At 64.1% G+C, this 27,707-nt stretch overlaps 1 protein-coding gene across 1 annotated transcript in view; it reads right to left on the reverse strand.

The window, feature by feature from the left end:
* Positions 1–384: 384 nt before the first annotated feature.
* tm6sf2b (transmembrane 6 superfamily member 2b) overlaps positions 385–27,707 on the reverse strand; it is a 32,350-nt gene continuing 5,027 nt past the window's right edge. The window contains exons 3-10 of the mRNA XM_089001098.1: positions 25,677–25,774; positions 25,501–25,604; positions 23,766–23,848; positions 23,566–23,690; positions 23,388–23,489; positions 23,103–23,195; positions 3,031–3,150; positions 385–2,948 (exon numbers count right to left, since the gene is read on the reverse strand). Of these exons, the coding sequence (XP_088857224.1) occupies positions 2,712–2,948; positions 3,031–3,150; positions 23,103–23,195; positions 23,388–23,489; positions 23,566–23,690; positions 23,766–23,848; positions 25,501–25,604; positions 25,677–25,774 (962 nt within the window). The 3' untranslated portion in view covers positions 385–2,711. The remainder of the gene's footprint in view (positions 2,949–3,030; positions 3,151–23,102; positions 23,196–23,387; positions 23,490–23,565; positions 23,691–23,765; positions 23,849–25,500; positions 25,605–25,676; positions 25,775–27,707) is intronic.

Below are 27,707 nucleotides of genomic sequence, written 5' to 3' on the forward strand. Positions count from 1 at the left end.
ATATTCGCTGACACAAATTCCCAGCAGACCCATTTCCAATCAGCCCATTTTCATCGGAGCTTGGGCGCCATCTTCTGCATTTTCTGGGTGCTACATTTCTGTCCAGATGCCTCAAAACGACAGGGAATAACTTCTTTAATCGATTGCAAACATGTATGCTTTCCTCTTCAGAACTATTTGAATCATATTCATAATTGGATGAGTAACAAGAAAGCATATTCTCCGAATCTGAAGCCATTGTTTTGATTCTCCAGCAATGGGGGCGGGACTTTCTAAAAATGCCCAATTCGCAGCTTAATTTGTTGCAGATTTAGCACACTTTAAGTCATTTTTATTTGTGTTTTGCATTTGACGAAAAGTATCAGCCTGCGTGTTTTGGGTATTTTAGATGCTATAAAACATGTTTCTGATATCAGTTAGGAAACAAAAAAATTGTGTTGGTTGTCCTTTAAGGTAAAGCCCTTTCTCAATGTTTTTGTGTTGTTATGGTTTTAGGTGTGACAAGAAATAATTAGTTGTTCTGCTTAAAACATCTTTGTTTTTTCTCCATGTTTTGATCTGAAACAAACCTCAACCGCTATTGAACTAAGCTACCTAGAAACAACCTTTTGTGGTGAGAAAAGGCCGTTGACATTGAAGTTCAGGTTGTATGTTGTCACAGAAACACAATCATCAGTGGGCCTTGAAAAATCAGTCACAATGTTGTTTCATTCAGTTGTAAAAGTAAGGCAAGTGGAGCTAGTTTCGACTGTGTTTATAGTTTATTTTGGTTTCCTTCCTTCTTCCTCACGAGCCTTGCCATATTCCCTGCAAGCATCCAACGAATGAGGTTCCTTCCAGCAATCGTGCACCGCCACCTGTTCCTTGTGGTCATATTCATGTGAAACTGTAGCATAAATGTCTTTTAAAAGGGTTTTGTCAACCGTAGTTTCTTTTATTTTGAAGAAATGTGAACTACATGTAGAGGCATCATCCTTTTGCAAGGCTTTGTCATGGTTATGGTCATATTTCTTTCTACAGCCTTTCATAACAACAATCAGTCGTGCTCACAGTGTGAAATACTCAAACACACAAAGGCAACGTTTTCCTCCCCGCTTGCTGGTCAATTGAGCGTGTTTGTTTGCACACACAAAGACATCCTGAGATCCACTGTCTCTCGTTTGATGCATTTTTCAAAAGGCGATGATGAAATCATTAAGCAAGTCGCCCACATGGAGTGCGGGGAAAAGAGGAAATGTAGAGCAGAGGATGAAACGTGCAATATGTGCGCTGGATGAGACAAAAAGCACAGTAGGGGGGAAAGTGGCCAGTTTTGTGCCCAGACATTGGCTGGTATTGTAATACGTATCTGATGAGGTTTTTTCCAGTCGACACTGTCCAACAACAAGGAGTGTATTTATTTAATAAAATTAATTATTATTTTGCATCAAGATTAACAAAAGCATTTGGAGAGAAATATTTTTTTTGTTGGACACCAAAAAATCTGTAGTTGGCTTAGCAAGCTAAAGATTGTGGTTTAGCCAACCAGATAGCGAGAAGTGGAATGAACTTTGAATGAACAAAGAAAAAAAAAAAAGGTTTCCGAGCAACAGAGAAAAAAAAAGATTTGTGTTGCCGCCAAATTGCTACTTAGTCACTTGCCGTCCAGGTTTACCAGATACTGAATTAGCAGCTACCACGAGATAGCTATATAGATGCAGATGCAAAACGTCTATAAATTACTGTCTGCGCTTATCTTTCAAGCTACAAAATAAGAATGATTTATTTTATATTTATATCGAGCAAAATTTTGACTGTATGTCTAAAAAGCCAGAGATATTGAAAGGACACATTTTGTGATCCATCCTTTCGCTTATATGTTTGTACCTGATTCACCAAGATCCCAAATCTCTCATCTCATTTTCCGTACCGCTTATTCCTCATTAGGGTCGCGGGGGTTGCTGGAGCCTATCTCAGCTGTGTTTGGGCACGAGGCGGGGGACACCCTGAATTGGTTGCCAGCCAATCGCAGGGCATACAAGAGTCACTCTCACACCTAGGGACAATTTGGAGTGGTCAAGCTGCCTGCCATGCATGTTTTTGGAGTGTGGGAGGAAACCGGAGGACCCGGAGAAAACCCACGCGGGTCCGGGGAGAACATGCAAACTCCACACAGGGAGGCCGGACCGGGACGCGAACCGGCGACCTCTGCACTGTGAAGCCGGTGTGCTAACCACTCGACTACCGGGCCGCCCCAGATCCCAAATCATAGGTGCTAATTATGTGTTCACACTAACAAATGTCATGTACTGTCGTTGGCATATTGTATGTAATTTAGGCTACTAAAATTGGGATTTTCGTGAATAATTGGGTTTGTCCCCCCTGCGGAAGGTGTAGTTTGAAGTGATGGAATTGGAAGTGGACATTGGAAGATAAACATATTTCTTGTTGATAGTTTTAAGTCAGCCATTAACCACATAAAAGCCTTTCAAACACTGTATTTAAAGTTACAAAAGTAAACCGATTACCGACCAAGCTATTAATTTAACAATCTATCTAGCTATTTAATTATATTTCTTTAGCTCGCCTTGTTTGAGAGCTAGCTAGCTAACTTGCTAAAGGCTAGTTAATCTAAAATTATTGATAAGAATATAAAATGAATGTCTTGATTAAAACCGAATATTGGTCAATCATTTATTTTGGCATTCAAGTCAAGTCAGCCCACATTTGAACTATTTGTTTTTGTACTTGGTGTCTTTCTCCTCACTGTTTGGCAGGCCCGTTTGCCCAGGAAAGGGGGCGACCCTCAGGAAAAAATAGGGGTTACTGCGCACACGCAAAACCACCAGGAGAGGAGTGATGGCATAAAGCAAATTGGCCACCAGTACAGGCCAGAATACATCTCTCTGAATGCGAAATGGGATTTTTGTGTGAGGGTGAAGAGACCCCCCAATGTGAGCCCACTGGCACTGTGGGGGAAAAAAAAGCAGCAGAGGGTTAATTTGAGTTTACTTCTTCATTGTAACCTTATTGAGCTTGTGGTACCTGTACCTGGATCATCGCTCCCGAAAAGAAAACACTCCAGTCAGGCATCCATGTGCAGCCTGGCTTAAAGAGACCGTAAACAAACGCTGCCAGCAGCGGTAGTCCGTAGAAGAACATGTGCAGCATCTATTCAAAGCAAACAGAGGTACTATCTCAGCCATGTCCTTCCAAATTATGGCCTAGGCACCATTTGCCCACAAAATGTACAAAAAAAGACAATTGACACAGACCTCAATAGTTTCTATACAAAAAATGGGTAGCTGGAAAATGATGAGTTTCAATTCTTTTTTTTCTGTGGGGCACTTGGATGAAAAAAATTGAGTACACAAAAGAATACATTTTCAGCAATATGCTCATAATTTATATTCTTCCTTTTCAAAAATATGAGTTTGGACAATACATGCAAATACAGCGGGGCCTTGGCTTACGAACTTAATTGGTTCCCAGACAGTGTGTAAGGTGAAAAGTGTGTATCCCAAAAATTAATTTCCCATAGGAAACCATTAAAATGAGAATAATCCGTTCCCAGGTCTCCATAAAATATAATTTTCACCTAAATAAGCCTTAAAACTACACACAATATACCTTATTCTATGTACAATAAATGTGCTATTGTATTGTAATGAAAGAAATGCACTGTATAATAAAGTCACTTTATTCACATTTGTGATGGTCGTTGATGGGTCTTAATTGACACCTGTTGCTTTCTGACTTGTAAGGTCTTACGAAACTGAGGCATCACATTATCATTCATCATGTTGATGATTCTCATTGCCACAGTCTTTTCTGGATGGAACTGTTCAATAAAAGCCTGCACATCATTCCACTTAGCCAACATTGCCTTGATGCTCTCACTTGATGCTGCAGCCATCTCCTCCTCCTCGCCCTCAGATGACAACTTCTGAATGGCTTGCTTCTGCTTGTCCTCTTGAAGGCAAATCAAATCCTCTGTGTTGAGGACCTCATTATGGTCAGCAACAAGCTCCTCGATGTCATCTGCATCTACATCGAGTCCCATGTTCTGTCCAAGGGAAACAATGTCGTCCAAAAGAACAGTCATGAGGATCAAATCCTTCAAAGTCCCTCTCAAGGATGCATGCGGGACACAAATTCTTCCATGCTGCTTTCAAGGATCGAAGGGTAACATCATGCCAAGCCTTTTCTCTCAATTGAACACAATGATACTGTCACGTTCCGAGCGTGACAGGGATAGCTGACTCGTCGGAACGTTAATAAAAGGGGTTGGATCCATAAGCAGGTGGCAGAGACGTAGGTGCTGGCAGAGATTTTATTACAACAAAAAGCGCGGGTCCGATGATTCCACGGATTCGGAATGACGTGACAAAATAAACCACAAAAAGGGGTAAAGCAAGTAGGCGGGCGGGGGCGAACCATCCAGCCTAACAAGCTCGGAAAATAAAATGGCACACGGGGGTGCAAAAACTCACGATCGCGAAAAGCAACTAACAGCAGCTGGCGGAGGTCGGGAGCCGTGGCCCCGCCCCAGCTGTCAACTCGCATGCGACAGATACACATTGAAATGGCCCTTCCAATAATCCCTAAGGGATAGTTTGGTGTCATTAGTCACGTGAAAGCATCGAGTAAATAAAGCCTTTATGTAAAGCTTTGTTGCGAAGGATGGTAGCAATGGTGGACTTAGCATATCCGCTAAGCCGCTAAATCAGACAAACGCACACCTCATTTTTGTTTGTCAATGATCTCCTTCTTCTCCTCGAATATAATTGTGTTTTGTGTCTTCTTCGGCTGAACACGAGCCTGTGGTGGGGTCTTTTTTGGTCCCATAACAGCAAAAGTATCCGTTATGAATCCTTGAAGAAGATCGATGTGTGCATTCAGAGAAAGGGGGTGTGGAAAGGTCGGCCGGCTGGGGCGCTGTTCGGTCGTGTACTTTGGTGTTCTTCCGCTGAAGATTACGCCGCCAGCCGTCGTGGGGCGGCGCTCTTTGTGTATCCCGAAAAGTAGTGCTTATGCCTGTGGTGTGATTGTTGACAAGATCAGTGGCGCTGGGCGATGACGTCAGCAGGAGGCGCCAAGGACCAGGAGGGGGGAGTGACGAGGAAGAAGCATGGGATTGGAGGCGAAATAAAGAGTTACCCACGTTAACGCACAGCTGGACTCACGTGTGCCTTATTTGACAACACGACATGGTGTCAGAAGTCCTGTAGTTGACGTGGTGTGCGCGAAGAGGATATTTTGGAAACGCGGCGGAGAGAAAAAGGCAACATGAGCGACGTCGAGGATGGAACATCGGCACGGGCTAATGGAGCCAGGGCGCGAGGTGCACAGCAGGCTGCGGGACCAGTCGTCACCGCGGGGCCGTGCGCCACGTTCAACATCCAGCCGCCAGAACCCTTTGACTTCTCAAAACCGCAGGAGTGGGAAAAATGGATCAGGAGATTTGAAAGATTTCGCCTGGCAAGTAACCTTAAAGCGAGTTCTGAAGAAAATCAAGTAAACACACTTATTTACTGCATGGGTGACGAGGCTGATGATATTTTACGCGGGTTGAATCTGACGGAGGTTCAACGGTGCACGTATCAACAAGTGCGGAGGGGACTCCAAGACTTCTTCGTTGTGAAGAAAAATGTCATCTTTGAGCGTGCAATATTCAACATGCGCTATCAAAAGGAAGGGGAGAGTGTGGATTCGTTTGTCACTGCACTGTATGCCCTGGCAGAGCATTGTAGCTATGGGACGCTACGCAATGAACTGATCAGAGACAGAATTGTAGTCGGACTACGGGACAAGGGATTGTCCGAACGATTGCAGTTGGATGCGGATCTGACCCTTGAAAAAGCCATAAGAATAGCACGGCAAAGTGAGGAGGTGAAGAGGCAACAGCCTTATCTGCGGGGGGACACCAACTCAGAGGCAAGTGGCGCCGAATCTGTTGACAGAGTGTTCAAAAGCAAATTAAAGACGGCTAAAAACTCACCCAACTATGCCAATAGCCAGACAAACAAGCCCCACAGTACTCACTTTAGAAAGGAAAGTGGGGCACAGTCAGTGTGCCAGAAATGCGGCAGCTCTCCTTCTCATCCAAAATTTGATTGTCCGGCCCATGAGGTGAAATGTCATGCTTGCGGGCGGAAGGGACATTTTCAGCGCGTATGTAAATTCAAATCGACGCATGAAATTACAGGAGATGAGGAAGACGAGGGGGAGGAAGCAGTTCTCCTTGGCAGTGTTGTGACAGACCGTGATCCGTGGATGGTCAAGATCGACATAAATCAGCGCAGTGTGATGTTTAAAATCGATACTGGCGCCGACGTCACTGTTCTGCCATACAAAGCATTCAAGGTCACGTATCAAAACAATCTCCCTAAACTCAAAAAGGCAACAAAACGACTCCTGGGACCAGGGAGCAGCCCTCTTGAGGTTGTGGGCGTCGCCAAGCTGCCGCTGAGAAAAGGTGAGAAGGAGGTGATGGAGGATGTTTACATCAGTCGTCATGTGCATACTGCCTTGCTGGGGAGATCTGTGAGCTGCAGGCTGGGGCTCGTCGCACGCCTAGGCAGCGTCACTATGCAGTCATTAAAAGACAACTACCCAAAAATATGCACTGGACTCGGAAAGATGCGGCAGCCGTACAACATCAAACTGAAACCAGGGTCTGAACCTTTCTCTTTAAAAACACCAAGGAGGATTCCATTGCCATTAATGGACAAAGTCAAGAAAGAGCTATCCCGCATGGAACGACTCGGAGTAATAAAAAGAATCGAGCAGCCAACAGACTGGTGCGCTGGCATCGTGGTAATGCCCAAGAAATCAGGTGCTGTACGAATCTGTGTCGACCTCACCAAACTCAACGAGTCAGTCTGCAGAGAAAAGTATATCCTGCCATCAGTGGAGGAAACACTCGGCATGCTGGCTGGAGCCAAGGTTTTTAGTAAGCTGGATGCAAAAATGGGGTTCTGGCAAATACCCCTAACACCTAATTCCGCAAAGCTTACAACTTTAATCACGCCATTTGGACGCTATTATTTCAAGAGGCTACCTTTTGGGATAGCCTCCGCCCCTGAACACTTTCAAAACAGAATGGTAACAGAGGTTACAGAAGGGCTGGACGGTGTTGTTTGCCTCATGGATGATGTGCTCATATGGGGCCGAACGCAGGAGGAGCACGATGCCCGCCTGCATGCTACCTTGGAGAAAATCCAGGAGGCAGGCATCACTCTCAATGTGGAAAAATGTGAACTGTCAAAGTCAGAGGTGACATTTCTAGGCCATGTGATCTCAGACAGCGGCATCAGGCCAGACCCAGCTAAAACTGAGGCAGTAAGGATGATGCCGGAACCAACAAATCTAACAGAGTTGAGAAGTTTTCTCGGAATGATGAACCAACTGGGGAGGTTTGTGCCGGGGTTGGCAGATCGAGACAAGCCTCTCCGAGACCTCCTGTCCAAACGGAACTGCTGGGTGTGGGGCGTCAACCAGGCACGAGCCTTTCAAGATTTAAAAGACGCGCTGACGTCCACACCGGTGCTGGCCATGTTTGATCCCAACAGAGAAAGTAAAGTCTCTGCAGATGCGTCGTCGTACGGGTTGGGCGGAGTTCTTCTCCAAAAGTGGGAGGAAGAATGGAGACCAATAGCTTACGTGTCACGCTCGCTCACATCTACGGAGCAGAGATATGCTCAAGTGGAGAAGGAGGCTCTGGGGCTGACCTGGGCCTGCGAGAGGTTTCGTAACTTTCTCATCGGGAAGCATTTCTTGATGGAGACGGACCACAAACCTCTCCTGAGTCTCCTGGGGTCCCAAGCCCTGGATACATTACCTCCACGGATACAACGCTTCAGAATGCGACTCATGCGCTACTCTTACTCCATCTCTCACGTCCCAGGAAAAAGCCTGTTGACAGCTGACACACTGGCTCGAGCTCCAGTGGAGAAGGGGGCGACACCAGATGACAAAGAATTGCTCGAAGATACGAACATCTACGTCGACATGGTGATGGAGAACCTCCCGGCAACCACCAATTACCTCGAAAGGCTGAGAGAGCAGCTGCAGAGGGACAGCGTGTGTGCACGTGTGATGCAGTTGTGCAAAGAAGGCTGGCCTGAACAAGGCCCCAATGAACCGGCACTCAGGCTGTACAGAGCAGAGCAGGCATTCCTCACAGTCCACGACGGAATCCTACTGAAGGGACAGAGAATTGTCATACCTTCAACCATGAGAAATGATGTTCTCGTTAAACTGCATGAAGGTCACCAGGGCGTGGTAACGTGTAGAGAATGAGCGCGGCGGGCGGTGTGGTGGCCTGGGATAAGCCAACAGCTGAACGAGTTGGTTCTCAACTGCCGAACATGCTGCAAGGAGAGACTGAACCACAGAGAGCCAATGATTCCATCACCGTACCCAGGAAGACCATGGAAAAAGCTAGGAGCAGATTTGTTCATGCTCGGAAACAAGACCTACTTGCTGGTTGTAGACTACATGTCAAGGTATGTGGAAATAGCTCTGTTGGCCTCCACAAAATCGAACGAGGTAATCCGCCACCTCAAATCAATATATGCGCGCCATGGGATCCCGGACCTTTTGGTTTCGGATGGAGGGCCTCAGTTCTCCGGAACAGTCTTCACAGAGTTTGCGGAGTCGTATGGGTTCCGCCACATTACAAGTAGCCCACGATACCCTCAAGGCAATGCCGAGGCAGAACGTGCAGTTCAGACGATCAAAAGCCTCTTGAAAAAAGCAGATGAGCCCTATCTGGCCTTGCTTGCGTACAGGGCTACCCCTCTTGAAAACGGGTACATACCCGCTCAGCTTCTAATGGGGAGGAGACTCCGCACGAGGGTTCCCATCCTTCCTGTCCTGCTTAACCCAGCCATCCCCGACCGAGAAGCCATCATCCAGAAGGAAGATGAGAAGAGGACAAAAGATGCACAACGCTACAACACGCGACATCGTGCACAGAACCTCGTCAGACTCAACCCGGGACAGTGTGTGTGGATTAAGGACCAAGGAGCGGAAGGAGCCATCATCGAAAGACATGCTTCCCCACGATCATATCTGGTAGAGGGACCTCACGGGACCATCAGACGAAACCGGCGTCATCTCATCCCAATGAGGTCCTCGCCTGAACAGAGTGGCTGTGATGCAGCGGAGCAGTCTTCGGGAAGCGATCCAGAAAGTCCATCAACGGGACCACTACAGCACAATCTTCCAGAACCACCACCCACTCCTACTACCAAGACCAGGTTTGGGAGAGTCGTGGTGAAACCAACCAGGTTGGACTTGTGATTTTCTTTTTTTCACCCATTTTCCCCCTACTTTCAGGCTCTGCTTGCAGGGTTGTTCGTTAAAAAAAAAAAAAAAAAAACGGGGGTGGGTGTATTCCGAATATTGAGATGTACTTGTACATGCTGTTCTGTTTGTCCATACAATGTTCAGCCCATTACAGAGCATAGAGGAGGATCAGTTAAGATGGACCATCAAGTTATTGTTCTCAAATGGATTGTCTCAAATATGTTTGTTTTTCCTATGCGATCCCTTGTCACAGTCTGAGGGACGAGCAGACCTTTCAACCACGAGGCAGAATAATCCTCAAGGTCTGTTGAATCATTGGTAGTCTATCCAATGATTCTAGAAAGGGGAGATGTGGTGTGATTGTTGACAAGATCAGTGGCGCTGGGCGATGACGTCAGCAGGAGGCGCCAAGGACCAGGAGGGGGGAGTGACGAGGAAGAAGCACGGGATTGGAGGCGAAATAAAGAGTTACCCACGTTAACGCACAGCTGGACTCACGTGTGCCTTATTTGACAACACGACAATGCCAAGGTTTAATTTTCATTAAAATTAAATGTTCATAAACCGAAGATTTCGTAAGGCAAGGTGTTCGTAAACCGAGGCCCCACTGTACTAAGCAAAACGCTCCACTATGTATCTGTCAGCCAGTACCGAAAGGTGAGTATGTTGAACTTGTTTTATAGTTCTTATACAGCTACATAACAAACCTTTTAATGAGTATTTTTATTGCACCATAATGAAATTCTCTTGCATGGTATTTTAAGAATATAATTTTTATTTGTACAGGTAATCAAGGTTGTATGAAGCTCCTAACTCAAAGCATTTGTATCTCAAGTCAACCAGCCCAAATGAAATGAATGGAAATCCTGTTAATTAGTTCCACTTCTATAAAAACAGACTTAAATAATCATAGCATGTTTTAGTCCGAAATATATCAATGTAGTTGTGCACTAAGGCGTTTTTGACCAAAAAAACTACCATGTATAGTAAGGCGTTTTTAGCCGAAAAAACGACCATGTATAGTAAGGCGTTTTTGACCAAAAAAAACAACCATGTATAGTAAGGCGTTTTTAGCCGAAAAAAAACACCATGTATAGTAAGGCGTTTTTAGCCGAAAAAACGACCATGTATAGTAAGGCGTTTTTGACCAAAAAAAACAACCATGTATAGTAAGGCGTTTTTAGCCGAAAAAACCACCATGTATAGTAAGGCGTTTTTAGCCGAAAAAAACGACCATGTATAGTAAGGCGTTTTTGACCAAAAAACGACCATGTATAGTAAGGCGTTTTTGACCAAAAAAACGACCATGTATAGTAAGGCGTTTTTGAGCAAAAACGACCATGTATAGTAAGGCGTTTTTAGCCGAAAAAACCACCATGTATAGTAAGGCGTTTTTTCAAAAACCGAATAAATACATCCAATGTAAAGGATTAAACAATTAATCCGTCATGATCGGATGCTGTTTTTGCGCTCGTCCTTCTGGTCTGTGCGTCTGAACCACTAAGGGCCAGCATCATACATGGAGACATACTACTTGCAATTTTGAAACAAATGACACTTTTTAAATGCAACTCAGCTGAGTCGGTTTTGACATAGGTCATTAATGTTTGTGTTCATCATTGTTTAAATGTTTACAGCTATCGCAATGTCAATGCTAGTTTTGTTAATCCATCTGTCTTCGTTGACGGTGAATGTGCTTTGGGTAAATATACATAGAATTATTTTTTATGTTTAGTTTGTCACAGCTTGTGTGTGCGTCCCAACGCCCACACACATTTCTTACCATCTACCTCGGACGGCGTGGAAAGGGGAAAGCGGGGGTTCTTTGTCTGAAGGATTGGCTTATCAAACTCTCCGCATGCGCATGCCGCGCCTGATCAATGACTCGCAATTGTGTGAGGACAACATATTTGGATAACCCTTTGACACAAACGTGCACGGAATCCACAAGCACAACGGGGTCACTGGAAAGAAATCAAAAGGGGTGAGGTTCTGCTTCAAATAAAGTCCTATCTTTGTCAATCAAAACAAAGATGTGGCGCATTCAGATGCACGGATTGTATCCGTAATGATAAAACAATCTCTTTCATCAGTGGAACAGGAAACCGATAGTTATACAATGGAGAATACACAAGTGCTTTTATACTCTACAGTGCGGACTCTGGAAAAACAAGAGAAAACGTTTTAAAATTAGTACATTAACTCATTCACATCATTCACACAATGAATTTTTGATCCGTTTTTCTGTGCTATTAACTCATTCACTGCCATTCCCCAATTTATTCGGGAATTGAAAAGCATGACGTTGAGTGTCATTCCCGAATTTGTTCAGGCTTTGGCTTTTCTTGCGGGGGGTGCCCATAAAGCGCTGGTCAGACCTGTGGCAATGTTTTTCCCTTTCACGAGGGTGCAGCATTTGCCTTCTGTCAATGTTAGCGCTTTGTTACAGCTTCTGCTGTTGTTAAAGCGCTATACAGTATAATTAACATGTATATATTATATTGTATTTTGTACAGCCACCCCCATTTCAAGATCGATAACTCCAGACACATGTAACTTCGGAATTAACTCTTTTTTTATCCTGAAAGAAAAGAATATAAGGTTTCCTACGCTGCATTGAATGTTTCTGGAATTCCTGGAATTTGAGTGAAAATGACAAAAACCCTGGCAGTTGACACATATTTGCACATCTAGCAGTGACTAAGTTAATCTGTTCTACTTTCAAGAAAAAAATATATAATGTTTTTAAATAGGACTAACATTGTCATGATTCCTCATGCCTGTATCTTCCTCATTAGGGAACCTTATGCACACACACACACACACACACAGAGAGTGCGTGTGTCTGTGTGTGTGTGTGTGTGTGTGTGTGTGTGTGTGTGTGTGTGTGTGTGTGTGTGTGTGTGTGTGTGTGTGTGTGTGTGTGTATATATATATATATATATATGCAGGGTGTAAGATGCTGGCAGGGAAAGCCTACATGGAGCGCCATAACCAGGTGGCTGGCATAGTCTATCGAAACATCTGAGCGGAGTATGGACTGGAAACCCCAAGGTCAAAATGGGAAACACGTCCAAAGGTAGTAGAGAATGACCGAGCAAAAATCCTGTGGGACTTCCAGATACAGACTGACAAGATGGTAATGGCCAACCAACCAGATATCGTGGTCATAGATAAAGGGCAAGCCCTTGTCGTGGATGTAGCGGTCCCGAGTGGTGGGGGGGGGGGGGGGGGGGGGGGGGGGGGGGGGGGGGGGGGGGGGGGGGGGGGGGGGGGGGGGGGGGGGGGGGGGGGGGGGGGGGGGGGGGGGGGGGGGGGGGGGGGGGGGGGGGGGGGGGGGGGGGGGGGGGGGGGGGGGGGGGGGGGGGGGGGGGGGGGGGGGGGGGGGGGGGGGGGGGGGGGGGGGGGGGGGGGGGGGGGGGGGGGGGGGGGGGGGGGGGGGGGGGGGGGGGGGGGGGGGGGGGGGGGGGGGGGGGGGGGGGGGGGGGGGGGGGGGGGGGGGGGGGGGGGGGGGGGGGGGGGGGGGGGGGGGGGGGGGGGGGGGGGGGGGGGGGGGGGGGGGGGGGGGGGGGGGGGGGGGGGGGGGGGGGGGGGGGGGGGGGGGGGGGGGGGGGGGGGGGGGGGGGGGGGGGGGGGGGGGGGGGGGGGGGGGGGGGGGGGGGGGGGGGGGGGGGGGGGGGGGGGGGGGGGGGGGGGGGGGGGGGGGGGGGGGGGGGGGGGGGGGGGGGGGGGGGGGGGGGGGGGGGGGGGGGGGGGGGGGGGGGGGGGGGGGGGGGGGGGGGGGGGGGGGGGGGGGGGGGGGGGGGGGGGGGGGGGGGGGGGGGGGGGGGGGGGGGGGGGGGGGGGGGGGGGGGGGGGGGGGGGGGGGGGGGGGGGGGGGGGGGGGGGGGGGGGGGGGGGGGGGGGGGGGGGGGGGGGGGGGGGGGGGGGGGGGGGGGGGGGGGGGGGGGGGGGGGGGGGGGGGGGGGGGGGGGGGGGGGGGGGGGGGGGGGGGGGGGGGGGGGGGGGGGGGGGGGGGGGGGGGGGGGGGGGGGGGGGGGGGGGGGGGGGGGGGGGGGGGGGGGGGGGGGGGGGGGGGGGGGGGGGGGGGGGGGGGGGGGGGGGGGGGGGGGGGGGGGGGGGGGGGGGGGGGGGGGGGGGGGGGGGGGGGGGGGGGGGGGGGGGGGGGGGGGGGGGGGGGGGGGGGGGGGGGGGGGGGGGGGGGGGGGGGGGGGGGGGGGGGGGGGGGGGGGGGGGGGGGGGGGGGGGGGGGGGGGGGGGGGGGGGGGGGGGGGGGGGGGGGGGGGGGGGGGGGGGGGGGGGGGGGGGGGGGGGGGGGGGGGGGGGGGGGGGGGGGGGGGGGGGGGGGGGGGGGGGGGGGGGGGGGGGGGGGGGGGGGGGGGGGGGGGGGGGGGGGGGGGGGGGGGGGGGGGGGGGGGGGGGGGGGGGGGGGGGGGGGGGGGGGGGGGGGGGGGGGGGGGGGGGGGGGGGGGGGGGGGGGGGGGGGGGGGGGGGGGGGGGGGGGGGGGGGGGGGGGGGGGGGGGGGGGGGGGGGGGGGGGGGGGGGGGGGGGGGGGGGGGGGGGGGGGGGGGGGGGGGGGGGGGGGGGGGGGGGGGGGGGGGGGGGGGGGGGGGGGGGGGGGGGGGGGGGGGGGGGGGGGGGGGGGGGGGGGGGGGGGGGGGGGGGGGGGGGGGGGGGGGGGGGGGGGGGGGGGGGGGGGGGGGGGGGGGGGGGGGGGGGGGGGGGGGGGGGGGGGGGGGGGGGGGGGGGGGGGGGGGGGGGGGGGGGGGGGGGGGGGGGGGGGGGGGGGGGGGGGGGGGGGGGGGGGGGGGGGGGGGGGGGGGGGGGGGGGGGGGGGGGGGGGGGGGGGGGGGGGGGGGGGGGGGGGGGGGGGGGGGGGGGGGGGGGGGGGGGGGGGGGGGGGGGGGGGGGGGGGGGGGGGGGGGGGGGGGGGGGGGGGGGGGGGGGGGGGGGGGGGGGGGGGGGGGGGGGGGGGGGGGGGGGGGGGGGGGGGGGGGGGGGGGGGGGGGGGGGGGGGGGGGGGGGGGGGGGGGGGGGGGGGGGGGGGGGGGGGGGGGGGGGGGGGGGGGGGGGGGGGGGGGGGGGGGGGGGGGGGGGGGGGGGGGGGGGGGGGGGGGGGGGGGGGGGGGGGGGGGGGGGGGGGGGGGGGGGGGGGGGGGGGGGGGGGGGGGGGGGGGGGGGGGGGGGGGGGGGGGGGGGGGGGGGGGGGGGGGGGGGGGGGGGGGGGGGGGGGGGGGGGGGGGGGGGGGGGGGGGGGGGGGGGGGGGGGGGGGGGGGGGGGGGGGGGGGGGGGGGGGGGGGGGGGGGGGGGGGGGGGGGGGGGGGGGGGGGGGGGGGGGGGGGGGGGGGGGGGGGGGGGGGGGGGGGGGGGGGGGGGGGGGGGGGGGGGGGGGGGGGGGGGGGGGGGGGGGGGGGGGGGGGGGGGGGGGGGGGGGGGGGGGGGGGGGGGGGGGGGGGGGGGGGGGGGGGGGGGGGGGGGGGGGGGGGGGGGGGGGGGGGGGGGGGGGGGGGGGGGGGGGGGGGGGGGGGGGGGGGGGGGGGGGGGGGGGGGGGGGGGGGGGGGGGGGGGGGGGGGGGGGGGGGGGGGGGGGGGGGGGGGGGGGGGGGGGGGGGGGGGGGGGGGGGGGGGGGGGGGGGGGGGGGGGGGGGGGGGGGGGGGGGGGGGGGGGGGGGGGGGGGGGGGGGGGGGGGGGGGGGGGGGGGGGGGGGGGGGGGGGGGGGGGGGGGGGGGGGGGGGGGGGGGGGGGGGGGGGGGGGGGGGGGGGGGGGGGGGGGGGGGGGGGGGGGGGGGGGGGGGGGGGGGGGGGGGGGGGGGGGGGGGGGGGGGGGGGGGGGGGGGGGGGGGGGGGGGGGGGGGGGGGGGGGGGGGGGGGGGGGGGGGGGGGGGGGGGGGGGGGGGGGGGGGGGGGGGGGGGGGGGGGGGGGGGGGGGGGGGGGGGGGGGGGGGGGGGGGGGGGGGGGGGGGGGGGGGGGGGGGGGGGGGGGGGGGGGGGGGGGGGGGGGGGGGGGGGGGGGGGGGGGGGGGGGGGGGGGGGGGGGGGGGGGGGGGGGGGGGGGGGGGGGGGGGGGGGGGGGGGGGGGGGGGGGGGGGGGGGGGGGGGGGGGGGGGGGGGGGGGGGGGGGGGGGGGGGGGGGGGGGGGGGGGGGGGGGGGGGGGGGGGGGGGGGGGGGGGGGGGGGGGGGGGGGGGGGGGGGGGGGGGGGGGGGGGGGGGGGGGGGGGGGGGGGGGGGGGGGGGGGGGGGGGGGGGGGGGGGGGGGGGGGGGGGGGGGGGGGGGGGGGGGGGGGGGGGGGGGGGGGGGGGGGGGGGGGGGGGGGGGGGGGGGGGGGGGGGGGGGGGGGGGGGGGGGGGGGGGGGGGGGGGGGGGGGGGGGGGGGGGGGGGGGGGGGGGGGGGGGGGGGGGGGGGGGGGGGGGGGGGGGGGGGGGGGGGGGGGGGGGGGGGGGGGGGGGGGGGGGGGGGGGGGGGGGGGGGGGGGGGGGGGGGGGGGGGGGGGGGGGGGGGGGGGGGGGGGGGGGGGGGGGGGGGGGGGGGGGGGGGGGGGGGGGGGGGGGGGGGGGGGGGGGGGGGGGGGGGGGGGGGGGGGGGGGGGGGGGGGGGGGGGGGGGGGGGGGGGGGGGGGGGGGGGGGGGGGGGGGGGGGGGGGGGGGGGGGGGGGGGGGGGGGGGGGGGGGGGGGGGGGGGGGGGGGGGGGGGGGGGGGGGGGGGGGGGGGGGGGGGGGGGGGGGGGGGGGGGGGGGGGGGGGGGGGGGGGGGGGGGGGGGGGGGGGGGGGGGGGGGGGGGGGGGGGGGGGGGGGGGGGGGGGGGGGGGGGGGGGGGGGGGGGGGGGGGGGGGGGGGGGGGGGGGGGGGGGGGGGGGGGGGGGGGGGGGGGGGGGGGGGGGGGGGGGGGGGGGGGGGGGGGGGGGGGGGGGGGGGGGGGGGGGGGGGGGGGGGGGGGGGGGGGGGGGGGGGGGGGGGGGGGGGGGGGGGGGGGGGGGGGGGGGGGGGGGGGGGGGGGGGGGGGGGGGGGGGGGGGGGGGGGGGGGGGGGGGGGGGGGGGGGGGGGGGGGGGGGGGGGGGGGGGGGGGGGGGGGGGGGGGGGGGGGGGGGGGGGGGGGGGGGGGGGGGGGGGGGGGGGGGGGGGGGGGGGGGGGGGGGGGGGGGGGGGGGGGGGGGGGGGGGGGGGGGGGGGGGGGGGGGGGGGGGGGGGGGGGGGGGGGGGGGGGGGGGGGGGGGGGGGGGGGGGGGGGGGGGGGGGGGGGGGGGGGGGGGGGGGGGGGGGGGGGGGGGGGGGGGGGGGGGGGGGGGGGGGGGGGGGGGGGGGGGGGGGGGGGGGGGGGGGGGGGGGGGGGGGGGGGGGGGGGGGGGGGGGGGGGGGGGGGGGGGGGGGGGGGGGGGGGGGGGGGGGGGGGGGGGGGGGGGGGGGGGGGGGGGGGGGGGGGGGGGGGGGGGGGGGGGGGGGGGGGGGGGGGGGGGGGGGGGGGGGGGGGGGGGGGGGGGGGGGGGGGGGGGGGGGGGGGGGGGGGGGGGGGGGGGGGGGGGGGGGGGGGGGGGGGGGGGGGGGGGGGGGGGGGGGGGGGGGGGGGGGGGGGGGGGGGGGGGGGGGGGGGGGGGGGGGGGGGGGGGGGGGGGGGGGGGGGGGGGGGGGGGGGGGGGGGGGGGGGGGGGGGGGGGGGGGGGGGGGGGGGGGGGGGGGGGGGGGGGGGGGGGGGGGGGGGGGGGGGGGGGGGGGGGGGGGGGGGGGGGGGGGGGGGGGGGGGGGGGGGGGGGGGGGGGGGGGGGGGGGGGGGGGGGGGGGGGGGGGGGGGGGGGGGGGGGGGGGGGGGGGGGGGGGGGGGGGGGGGGGGGGGGGGGGGGGGGGGGGGGGGGGGGGGGGGGGGGGGGGGGGGGGGGGGGGGGGGGGGGGGGGGGGGGGGGGGGGGGGGGGGGGGGGGGGGGGGGGGGGGGGGGGGGGGGGGGGGGGGGGGGGGGGGGGGGGGGGGGGGGGGGGGGGGGGGGGGGGGGGGGGGGGGGGGGGGGGGGGGGGGGGGGGGGGGGGGGGGGGGGGGGGGGGGGGGGGGGGGGGGGGGGGGGGGGGGGGGGGGGGGGGGGGGGGGGGGGGGGGGGGGGGGGGGGGGGGGGGGGGGGGGGGGGGGGGGGGGGGGGGGGGGGGGGGGGGGGGGGGGGGGGGGGGGGGGGGGGGGGGGGGGGGGGGGGGGGGGGGGGGGGGGGGGGGGGGGGGGGGGGGGGGGGGGGGGGGGGGGGGGGGGGGGGGGGGGGGGGGGGGGGGGGGGGGGGGGGGGGGGGGGGGGGGGGGGGGGGGGGGGGGGGGGGGGGGGGGGGGGGGGGGGGGGGGGGGGGGGGGGGGGGGGGGGGGGGGGGGGGGGGGGGGGGGGGGGGGGGGGGGGGGGGGGGGGGGGGGGGGGGGGGGGGGGGGGGGGGGGGGGGGGGGGGGGGGGGGGGGGGGGGGGGGGGGGGGGGGGGGGGGGGGGGGGGGGGGGGGGGGGGGGGGGGGGGGGGGGGGGGGGGGGGGGGGGGGGGGGGGGGGGGGGGGGGGGGGGGGGGGGGGGGGGGGGGGGGGGGGGGGGGGGGGGGGGGGGGGGGGGGGGGGGGGGGGGGGGGGGGGGGGGGGGGGGGGGGGGGGGGGGGGGGGGGGGGGGGGGGGGGGGGGGGGGGGGGGGGGGGGGGGGGGGGGGGGGGGGGGGGGGGGGGGGGGGGGGGGGGGGGGGGGGGGGGGGGGGGGGGGGGGGGGGGGGGGGGGGGGGGGGGGGGGGGGGGGGGGGGGGGGGGGGGGGGGGGGGGGGGGGGGGGGGGGGGGGGGGGGGGGGGGGGGGGGGGGGGGGGGGGGGGGGGGGGGGGGGGGGGGGGGGGGGGGGGGGGGGGGGGGGGGGGGGGGGGGGGGGGGGGGGGGGGGGGGGGGGGGGGGGGGGGGGGGGGGGGGGGGGGGGGGGGGGGGGGGGGGGGGGGGGGGGGGGGGGGGGGGGGGGGGGGGGGGGGGGGGGGGGGGGGGGGGGGGGGGGGGGGGGGGGGGGGGGGGGGGGGGGGGGGGGGGGGGGGGGGGGGGGGGGGGGGGGGGGGGGGGGGGGGGGGGGGGGGGGGGGGGGGGGGGGGGGGGGGGGGGGGGGGGGGGGGGGGGGGGGGGGGGGGGGGGGGGGGGGGGGGGGGGGGGGGGGGGGGGGGGGGGGGGGGGGGGGGGGGGGGGGGGGGGGGGGGGGGGGGGGGGGGGGGGGGGGGGGGGGGGGGGGGGGGGGGGGGGGGGGGGGGGGGGGGGGGGGGGGGGGGGGGGGGGGGGGGGGGGGGGGGGGGGGGGGGGGGGGGGGGGGGGGGGGGGGGGGGGGGGGGGGGGGGGGGGGGGGGGGGGGGGGGGGGGGGGGGGGGGGGGGGGGGGGGGGGGGGGGGGGGGGGGGGGGGGGGGGGGGGGGGGGGGGGGGGGGGGGGGGGGGGGGGGGGGGGGGGGGGGGGGGGGGGGGGGGGGGGGGGGGGGGGGGGGGGGGGGGGGGGGGGGGGGGGGGGGGGGGGGGGGGGGGGGGGGGGGGGGGGGGGGGGGGGGGGGGGGGGGGGGGGGGGGGGGGGGGGGGGGGGGGGGGGGGGGGGGGGGGGGGGGGGGGGGGGGGGGGGGGGGGGGGGGGGGGGGGGGGGGGGGGGGGGGGGGGGGGGGGGGGGGGGGGGGGGGGGGGGGGGGGGGGGGGGGGGGGGGGGGGGGGGGGGGGGGGGGGGGGGGGGGGGGGGGGGGGGGGGGGGGGGGGGGGGGGGGGGGGGGGGGGGGGGGGGGGGGGGGGGGGGGGGGGGGGGGGGGGGGGGGGGGGGGGGGGGGGGGGGGGGGGGGGGGGGGGGGGGGGGGGGGGGGGGGGGGGGGGGGGGGGGGGGGGGGGGGGGGGGGGGGGGGGGGGGGGGGGGGGGGGGGGGGGGGGGGGGGGGGGGGGGGGGGGGGGGGGGGGGGGGGGGGGGGGGGGGGGGGGGGGGGGGGGGGGGGGGGGGGGGGGGGGGGGGGGGGGGGGGGGGGGGGGGGGGGGGGGGGGGGGGGGGGGGGGGGGGGGGGGGGGGGGGGGGGGGGGGGGGGGGGGGGGGGGGGGGGGGGGGGGGGGGGGGGGGGGGGGGGGGGGGGGGGGGGGGGGGGGGGGGGGGGGGGGGGGGGGGGGGGGGGGGGGGGGGGGGGGGGGGGGGGGGGGGGGGGGGGGGGGGGGGGGGGGGGGGGGGGGGGGGGGGGGGGGGGGGGGGGGGGGGGGGGGGGGGGGGGGGGGGGGGGGGGGGGGGGGGGGGGGGGGGGGGGGGGGGGGGGGGGGGGGGGGGGGGGGGGGGGGGGGGGGGGGGGGGGGGGGGGGGGGGGGGGGGGGGGGGGGGGGGGGGGGGGGGGGGGGGGGGGGGGGGGGGGGGGGGGGGGGGGGGGGGGGGGGGGGGGGGGGGGGGGGGGGGGGGGGGGGGGGGGGGGGGGGGGGGGGGGGGGGGGGGGGGGGGGGGGGGGGGGGGGGGGGGGGGGGGGGGGGGGGGGGGGGGGGGGGGGGGGGGGGGGGGGGGGGGGGGGGGGGGGGGGGGGGGGGGGGGGGGGGGGGGGGGGGGGGGGGGGGGGGGGGGGGGGGGGGGGGGGGGGGGGGGGGGGGGGGGGGGGGGGGGGGGGGGGGGGGGGGGGGGGGGGGGGGGGGGGGGGGGGGGGGGGGGGGGGGGGGGGGGGGGGGGGGGGGGGGGGGGGGGGGGGGGGGGGGGGGGGGGGGGGGGGGGGGGGGGGGGGGGGGGGGGGGGGGGGGGGGGGGGGGGGGGGGGGGGGGGGGGGGGGGGGGGGGGGGGGGGGGGGGGGGGGGGGGGGGGGGGGGGGGGGGGGGGGGGGGGGGGGGGGGGGGGGGGGGGGGGGGGGGGGGGGGGGGGGGGGGGGGGGGGGGGGGGGGGGGGGGGGGGGGGGGGGGGGGGGGGGGGGGGGGGGGGGGGGGGGGGGGGGGGGGGGGGGGGGGGGGGGGGGGGGGGGGGGGGGGGGGGGGGGGGGGGGGGGGGGGGGGGGGGGGGGGGGGGGGGGGGGGGGGGGGGGGGGGGGGGGGGGGGGGGGGGGGGGGGGGGGGGGGGGGGGGGGGGGGGGGGGGGGGGGGGGGGGGGGGGGGGGGGGGGGGGGGGGGGGGGGGGGGGGGGGGGGGGGGGGGGGGGGGGGGGGGGGGGGGGGGGGGGGGGGGGGGGGGGGGGGGGGGGGGGGGGGGGGGGGGGGGGGGGGGGGGGGGGGGGGGGGGGGGGGGGGGGGGGGGGGGGGGGGGGGGGGGGGGGGGGGGGGGGGGGGGGGGGGGGGGGGGGGGGGGGGGGGGGGGGGGGGGGGGGGGGGGGGGGGGGGGGGGGGGGGGGGGGGGGGGGGGGGGGGGGGGGGGGGGGGGGGGGGGGGGGGGGGGGGGGGGGGGGGGGGGGGGGGGGGGGGGGGGGGGGGGGGGGGGGGGGGGGGGGGGGGGGGGGGGGGGGGGGGGGGGGGGGGGGGGGGGGGGGGGGGGGGGGGGGGGGGGGGGGGGGGGGGGGGGGGGGGGGGGGGGGGGGGGGGGGGGGGGGGGGGGGGGGGGGGGGGGGGGGGGGGGGGGGGGGGGGGGGGGGGGGGGGGGGGGGGGGGGGGGGGGGGGGGGGGGGGGGGGGGGGGGGGGGGGGGGGGGGGGGGGGGGGGGGGGGGGGGGGGGGGGGGGGGGGGGGGGGGGGGGGGGGGGGGGGGGGGGGGGGGGGGGGGGGGGGGGGGGGGGGGGGGGGGGGGGGGGGGGGGGGGGGGGGGGGGGGGGGGGGGGGGGGGGGGGGGGGGGGGGGGGGGGGGGGGGGGGGGGGGGGGGGGGGGGGGGGGGGGGGGGGGGGGGGGGGGGGGGGGGGGGGGGGGGGGGGGGGGGGGGGGGGGGGGGGGGGGGGGGGGGGGGGGGGGGGGGGGGGGGGGGGGGGGGGGGGGGGGGGGGGGGGGGGGGGGGGGGGGGGGGGGGGGGGGGGGGGGGGGGGGGGGGGGGGGGGGGGGGGGGGGGGGGGGGGGGGGGGGGGGGGGGGGGGGGGGGGGGGGGGGGGGGGGGGGGGGGGGGGGGGGGGGGGGGGGGGGGGGGGGGGGGGGGGGGGGGGGGGGGGGGGGGGGGGGGGGGGGGGGGGGGGGGGGGGGGGGGGGGGGGGGGGGGGGGGGGGGGGGGGGGGGGGGGGGGGGGGGGGGGGGGGGGGGGGGGGGGGGGGGGGGGGGGGGGGGGGGGGGGGGGGGGGGGGGGGGGGGGGGGGGGGGGGGGGGGGGGGGGGGGGGGGGGGGGGGGGGGGGGGGGGGGGGGGGGGGGGGGGGGGGGGGGGGGGGGGGGGGGGGGGGGGGGGGGGGGGGGGGGGGGGGGGGGGGGGGGGGGGGGGGGGGGGGGGGGGGGGGGGGGGGGGGGGGGGGGGGGGGGGGGGGGGGGGGGGGGGGGGGGGGGGGGGGGGGGGGGGGGGGGGGGGGGGGGGGGGGGGGGGGGGGGGGGGGGGGGGGGGGGGGGGGGGGGGGGGGGGGGGGGGGGGGGGGGGGGGGGGGGGGGGGGGGGGGGGGGGGGGGGGGGGGGGGGGGGGGGGGGGGGGGGGGGGGGGGGGGGGGGGGGGGGGGGGGGGGGGGGGGGGGGGGGGGGGGGGGGGGGGGGGGGGGGGGGGGGGGGGGGGGGGGGGGGGGGGGGGGGGGGGGGGGGGGGGGGGGGGGGGGGGGGGGGGGGGGGGGGGGGGGGGGGGGGGGGGGGGGGGGGGGGGGGGGGGGGGGGGGGGGGGGGGGGGGGGGGGGGGGGGGGGGGGGGGGGGGGGGGGGGGGGGGGGGGGGGGGGGGGGGGGGGGGGGGGGGGGGGGGGGGGGGGGGGGGGGGGGGGGGGGGGGGGGGGGGGGGGGGGGGGGGGGGGGGGGGGGGGGGGGGGGGGGGGGGGGGGGGGGGGGGGGGGGGGGGGGGGGGGGGGGGGGGGGGGGGGGGGGGGGGGGGGGGGGGGGGGGGGGGGGGGGGGGGGGGGGGGGGGGGGGGGGGGGGGGGGGGGGGGGGGGGGGGGGGGGGGGGGGGGGGGGGGGGGGGGGGGGGGGGGGGGGGGGGGGGGGGGGGGGGGGGGGGGGGGGGGGGGGGGGGGGGGGGGGGGGGGGGGGGGGGGGGGGGGGGGGGGGGGGGGGGGGGGGGGGGGGGGGGGGGGGGGGGGGGGGGGGGGGGGGGGGGGGGGGGGGGGGGGGGGGGGGGGGGGGGGGGGGGGGGGGGGGGGGGGGGGGGGGGGGGGGGGGGGGGGGGGGGGGGGGGGGGGGGGGGGGGGGGGGGGGGGGGGGGGGGGGGGGGGGGGGGGGGGGGGGGGGGGGGGGGCTCAGAGAAGAGCTGGAGAGAGCCTGGAAGGTAAAGGTGAGAGTCGTGCCTGTGGTGGTCGGAGCGCTCGGGGCAGTGACCCCCAAAATCGACGAGTCGTTGCAACAGATTACGGGAACAATATCGGATATCTCGGTCCGGAAAAGCGCAGTGCTCGGAACAGCACGGACACTGCGCAGAACCCTCAAGCTTCCTGGCCTCTGGTAAAGGACCCAAGCTAAAAAAAATGGGGGACAGACACCATCCATGGGGGGCGAGACAAGGAGTTTATATATATATACAGTAAAGTCTCGTTATATCGATATTCAAGGGAGTCCGAAAAAATATCGATATAACCGGGACTATCGATATATCCGACCCTGTTTGCATGTAATTTTCTCCGTGCGTGCATAGAAATAGTATCGATATAACCGGGACTATCGATATATCCGATATCGATATAACGAGACTTTACTGTATATATATATATATATATATATATATATATATATATATACACACACACACTGACATTCTGATGAACAAATAATTATACGACCATGGAATGTCAGATAAAGTTACCCAATCTATTTTAGCCATGACTCACCATCACTTTGGGGTAGCCCACCGGATCCTGCAAGTAGGGCTCGTAATGTTTGACATAGAAAGAACATGCTCCCAGTGGGGAGTCCAGCGCCACCTACGGTGGAAGGGGAGAATAATAAATACACAACAGAGTAGGCAACTCATTTTGTCAACTAATGAATGAACAACTTTGAAATGGAACTATGGAGGATATATGACAAGAACAACAGCGTTGAGACTCTTTAAAACAAGTGTCTGTACTTTGATGGAATTAAAGAGTGTGAAGTATAGTTTTGCGCCATCTCACCAGGCCTCGCAAGACCGTGAAGGCCATGGCGGCGAGCAGGAGAAACACCAGCATCAAATCCAGCGGACGCCAGATAAGCTTCATGCTCTGAACCTGCTGAGCCTGCGGGTAAATGGACACCGGCGTAGAATCACAATGGGGTAACGGTTCTCAGCAGCCATCGCTCCCCCTCACTCACATTGTATCCACCAATCAGCGGCCTGTCCTTGGGTCGAGCGAACAGCGTGACTGCTCCCCACACAGGCATTACCAGGAAAACGAAATTAAGCCAGAAAGCCGGGCGGACCTCGGCGCCGTATTTCCCTGCCGAAAAGTAACAAAGATGCTGATGGTGCATGACAGCGGGGATGTTGATCCAAACCAAAGATTAAAACTCACCTGTCACGATGCCGGTGATGAACACGCTCATGTTAGCGCACAGGGAGCCGGCCCAGAACAGCCCGAGTGTGCGGTACCCTTTTCTGAGACCACGCACAAATGTGATGCCCCACGCAGGACACTTCATGGCAACAAAGCATGAACTACACAAATTTATTTGGGAACTGAAAATATGACGTAGAGCGCCATACCCGAATTTGTTCGGGTTTTGGTTTTTAAAGTGCTACTCAGACCGCTAGTAATGTTTTTTCCCTTTCTCGAGGGGTCAGCATTTGCCTTTTGTACAGCCATTTCAAGCTCATATAACTCCAGGCCCATATATAGTCTAAGGTTTCTTACCCTGCATTGAATGTTGATATACTCCTTAAAGGACAACCGATGCCTCTGGACAAGTAGAGTCCATAGTTTGTAAAATCACTTCAAATGACTTCTACTGAGCGTATTTTACAAAGATTCCACCGCATATAGCTATATTTTACGTTTTAAGACTCGCGCTGAATATTCAGGAAGTCTTGTTTTTGAGTTGGTGACGATACCTACCGTGACGTCACGGTAGGTATCACAGGCCGAGAAAGCGCCATACAATGCAATGCATTTTGGGTACTTTGTTTGGTCTGAAAACGTGTTCATCTGTGTTGATGGCAAAATTAGAAGGAAAACACATAAATAACGCGATGGTGAATTGTTGTGTTGCACCAAGACTATTATTTGATACGAGCTGACACAAATTCCCAGAAGACAAATCTGCCCCTTTCCACGGAGCTTTGTCGCCATCTACATTTCCCCGCAATGCTGCCTCAAAATGACACGGAATAAATTCTTTAATCGATTGCAAACAGTGATGTTTTCTCTTCAGAACTATTTGGATCATTTTCATAACTACATGAGTAACAAGAAAGCATCTTCTCTGAATCTGAAGCCATTGTTTTGATTCTGGAGCAAGGCAAGACGTTTTGGCGTGATGTCATGAAAAAGGGGGCGGGACCTTCTGAAACTGGCCATTTCTGGTTTCATTTTGAAGTAGTTTTTAGACACTTGAAGTCATTTTTATTGGTGTTTTTCTTTTGACTAAAAATATCAGCCTGCATGTTTTGGGTATTTTAGATGCTATGAAATGTTTTTCTGATGTCAGTTAGGAAACAAAAAAATTGTGTCGGTTGTTCTTTAAAGTCAATATTCTGGAATTTGAGTGAAAATGACAAAAACCCTGGCGCTAGATTGGACACATTTTTGCACATCGTCTGGTAGTCAATGAGTTAATGTAGTGTTTCCAAATCTGTGGAGAGCCAAGGGCAGACCACCCAAAAAATGGAGAATGGCACACTATCTTTGCCTAAATTTTCCTCATGCTTTGGTGTAAAAACAGCTACATATTCATTTTTGTGCTGGTACAGTTGACCATGTATGAGAATTTGGCAGACCACGCTGAGCCGTTCTTGGTGGTCTACTGAACCGAGGGTTTTTTTCAACCTCCCCCGCTGACCCCCCTCCCCCCGTCACCAGATTATTTGGTGACAGAAAATAGACCTGACATTAGACCACCTGAAAGCAGGTCTAAGTTTTGGCGCAAGTGATTTCAGTGAATTTGATGAAAGTACCACCATTCAAAATTATTATTTGAACCAGTTATGGCCACATGCACAAGAGTATTACGTTTTTCTAACATTTTTGGAATGTGAGAGAACAGAACACCATTTGAAGAGCTCTGACATCTCCACACCAAAGTGACACCTACCTGTCCATGATCTTGCCTATCATGACAAGGTACATGATAAAATGAGCTATTCCGTCCCAGTAACACATCATGATGGCGTAGGCTGTACCGAGGTAAGGCTCGCCCTGAAACAAATACATGCATGCACATAGTATTGGCTGTAATCATTGTTTTTTTACGGTCCCAATGAAACCTACTGTCTTTCGATAGAACTCCATAAAACCAGAGATGAAGCCATCATACTCCAAGGCGCTGGTCAAGTCAATAACGCACGTGAAGGAAAATTCAGCAAAAACTTCAAAAGGACACAAAGATGAGAAAGGTAAAAACATGCCCCACACATACTTTTGTCATAGCAGCCTGACTGAATTTCCAAACCGTCAATTTGGGCGGTAGCCAGAGGTCAAGTAGAAAAACCCACACAACGAATGAGACACCAACAAAAACTCTCCACAGGATAAAAAGCCTGAGCTGATTTTGAACACAGAGCTGTGATACAGACGTGCTCACCACCAGTCTCATGTGTTGTTGTTGTTGTTGTACATAAGATTTTTGACTTGACATCTTTTTTTCACCCTTGACTGCACCAGTGATGATCACCTGATAACAGTATATGTCCTTGAAAGAGTAAAAGGCATTTCATTGTGTGTTTGGCGAATCAAAATTGAACTTGAGCGATGCGATCCTTGCAGCCCATCTCAATCTTTGTGAGGCTGATTGCTTTGAACAAAAGTGTTTATTAGAAATTTATCCTTAAGAGCTCAGAAGAGGTTGGAGGCGTGTTTGCACGTGTTTGTTCCTGGATGTGGTAAACAAAACATTCTAAAGAGCTTGCATCAATTGAAAGGCCACAGGCTTCTTATTTAGTCTCTTATAGACTATGTTGAAAGAAAAGCCATTAAATAATATTTTTTGAGCAGATTCTTGTTTTTTTTCCTTCCGCAGAATAAGAGCAAACTGTCAAATGTATCCGATGGCGTAGAATATGCGCAACGCCTCCGTCTACATGAAAGCAATTTCCCAACATGCCAAAACTTGACAAATGAGCTACACTTTACGTGTTCCTCAAAAAGTGCGCACCGCTATTCGTGAAAGAGCCGGGGACAAAACAGGAACGACTGGCAATTGATGAAATATTAATAAGCTCCGTTCTCAAAAAGTTTGAATAGAGGGTTACCAGGTAATGATGTGTCATCTGTCATCAGGTCATGTACTACATATTATATGCGGTGTATCTGGAAAATATGAGATTTGCAACCCTATTCATCTTAAATGCTTGCTGTGGATCAGAGATATTGCCCTAAATTGGTTTTACCCTTTTTTTACCCGCAGATGACAACTGCACAGACACTTCAAATGTTGCCTATGGTGTACTGCAGGGTTCAGTTTTAGGGACACTTGTATTTTTAAAATATATGCTACCCATTGGTCAAATTGTTGATGTCGTTTCACGCTTAATGCCAGATCAAAGATTATGAGGTTTTCAATTAACTCATTCACTGCCATTCCCGAATTTATTCGGGAATTGAAAAGCATGACGTGGAGCGCCATTCTCGAATTTGTTGGGGTTTTGGTGTTTGTGCTGATAAAGCGCTGGTCAGACCTCTGGCAATGTTTTTTCCTCCCATGAGGCGACAGCATTTGCCTTCAAGCTCAGATAACTCCAGACCCATATGATTTAAGAATTAACTCTTTTGTTTTCTGATGAAAGAGTAGAGCCCAAGGTTTCTTACGCTGAATTGAATGTTTATGTCGTCCTAAAACTCAATATTCTGTGAGTCCTGCAATTTGAGTGAAAATGAAAAAACCCGGGCACTGGAGTGGACACATTTCTGCACATTGTTGACTAATTTGTGAATCAATGAGTTGTCAATGATACATCGTACCGCAAATTGCACTTGTATTCTGAATGGATTATAACAATAATTATGTTTTAACAAAATAAAACACATATTGACAAATAAATGACAAAAAAAAAAAAACGATCACTGATAGTTGAATAATTAAACAGATGGGAAAAAAGTCATTAACCCTCTGAAGTGATGCGGAAAATGTATTTTTTTAAAAAGTCTGTCGAATAAAAATGTGGAAAAGGTGAACCACTTAATCACTTTCCAAATGCTAGTAAATTTTATTAAGGATTTATGAATCGTTTATAAACAGAATAGGCCGACATTTCCCGTATAGGTTTAAAATAGCAACAGCATCTCCATGTGTGATATCTCGGT

This window comes from Hippocampus bargibanti, linkage group LG07 (assembly GCF_051943395.1).
Source record: "Hippocampus bargibanti isolate YZ-2025 linkage group LG07, ASM5194339v1, whole genome shotgun sequence".
In the NCBI taxonomy this organism is placed as follows: Eukaryota; Metazoa; Chordata; class Actinopteri; order Syngnathiformes; family Syngnathidae; genus Hippocampus; species Hippocampus bargibanti.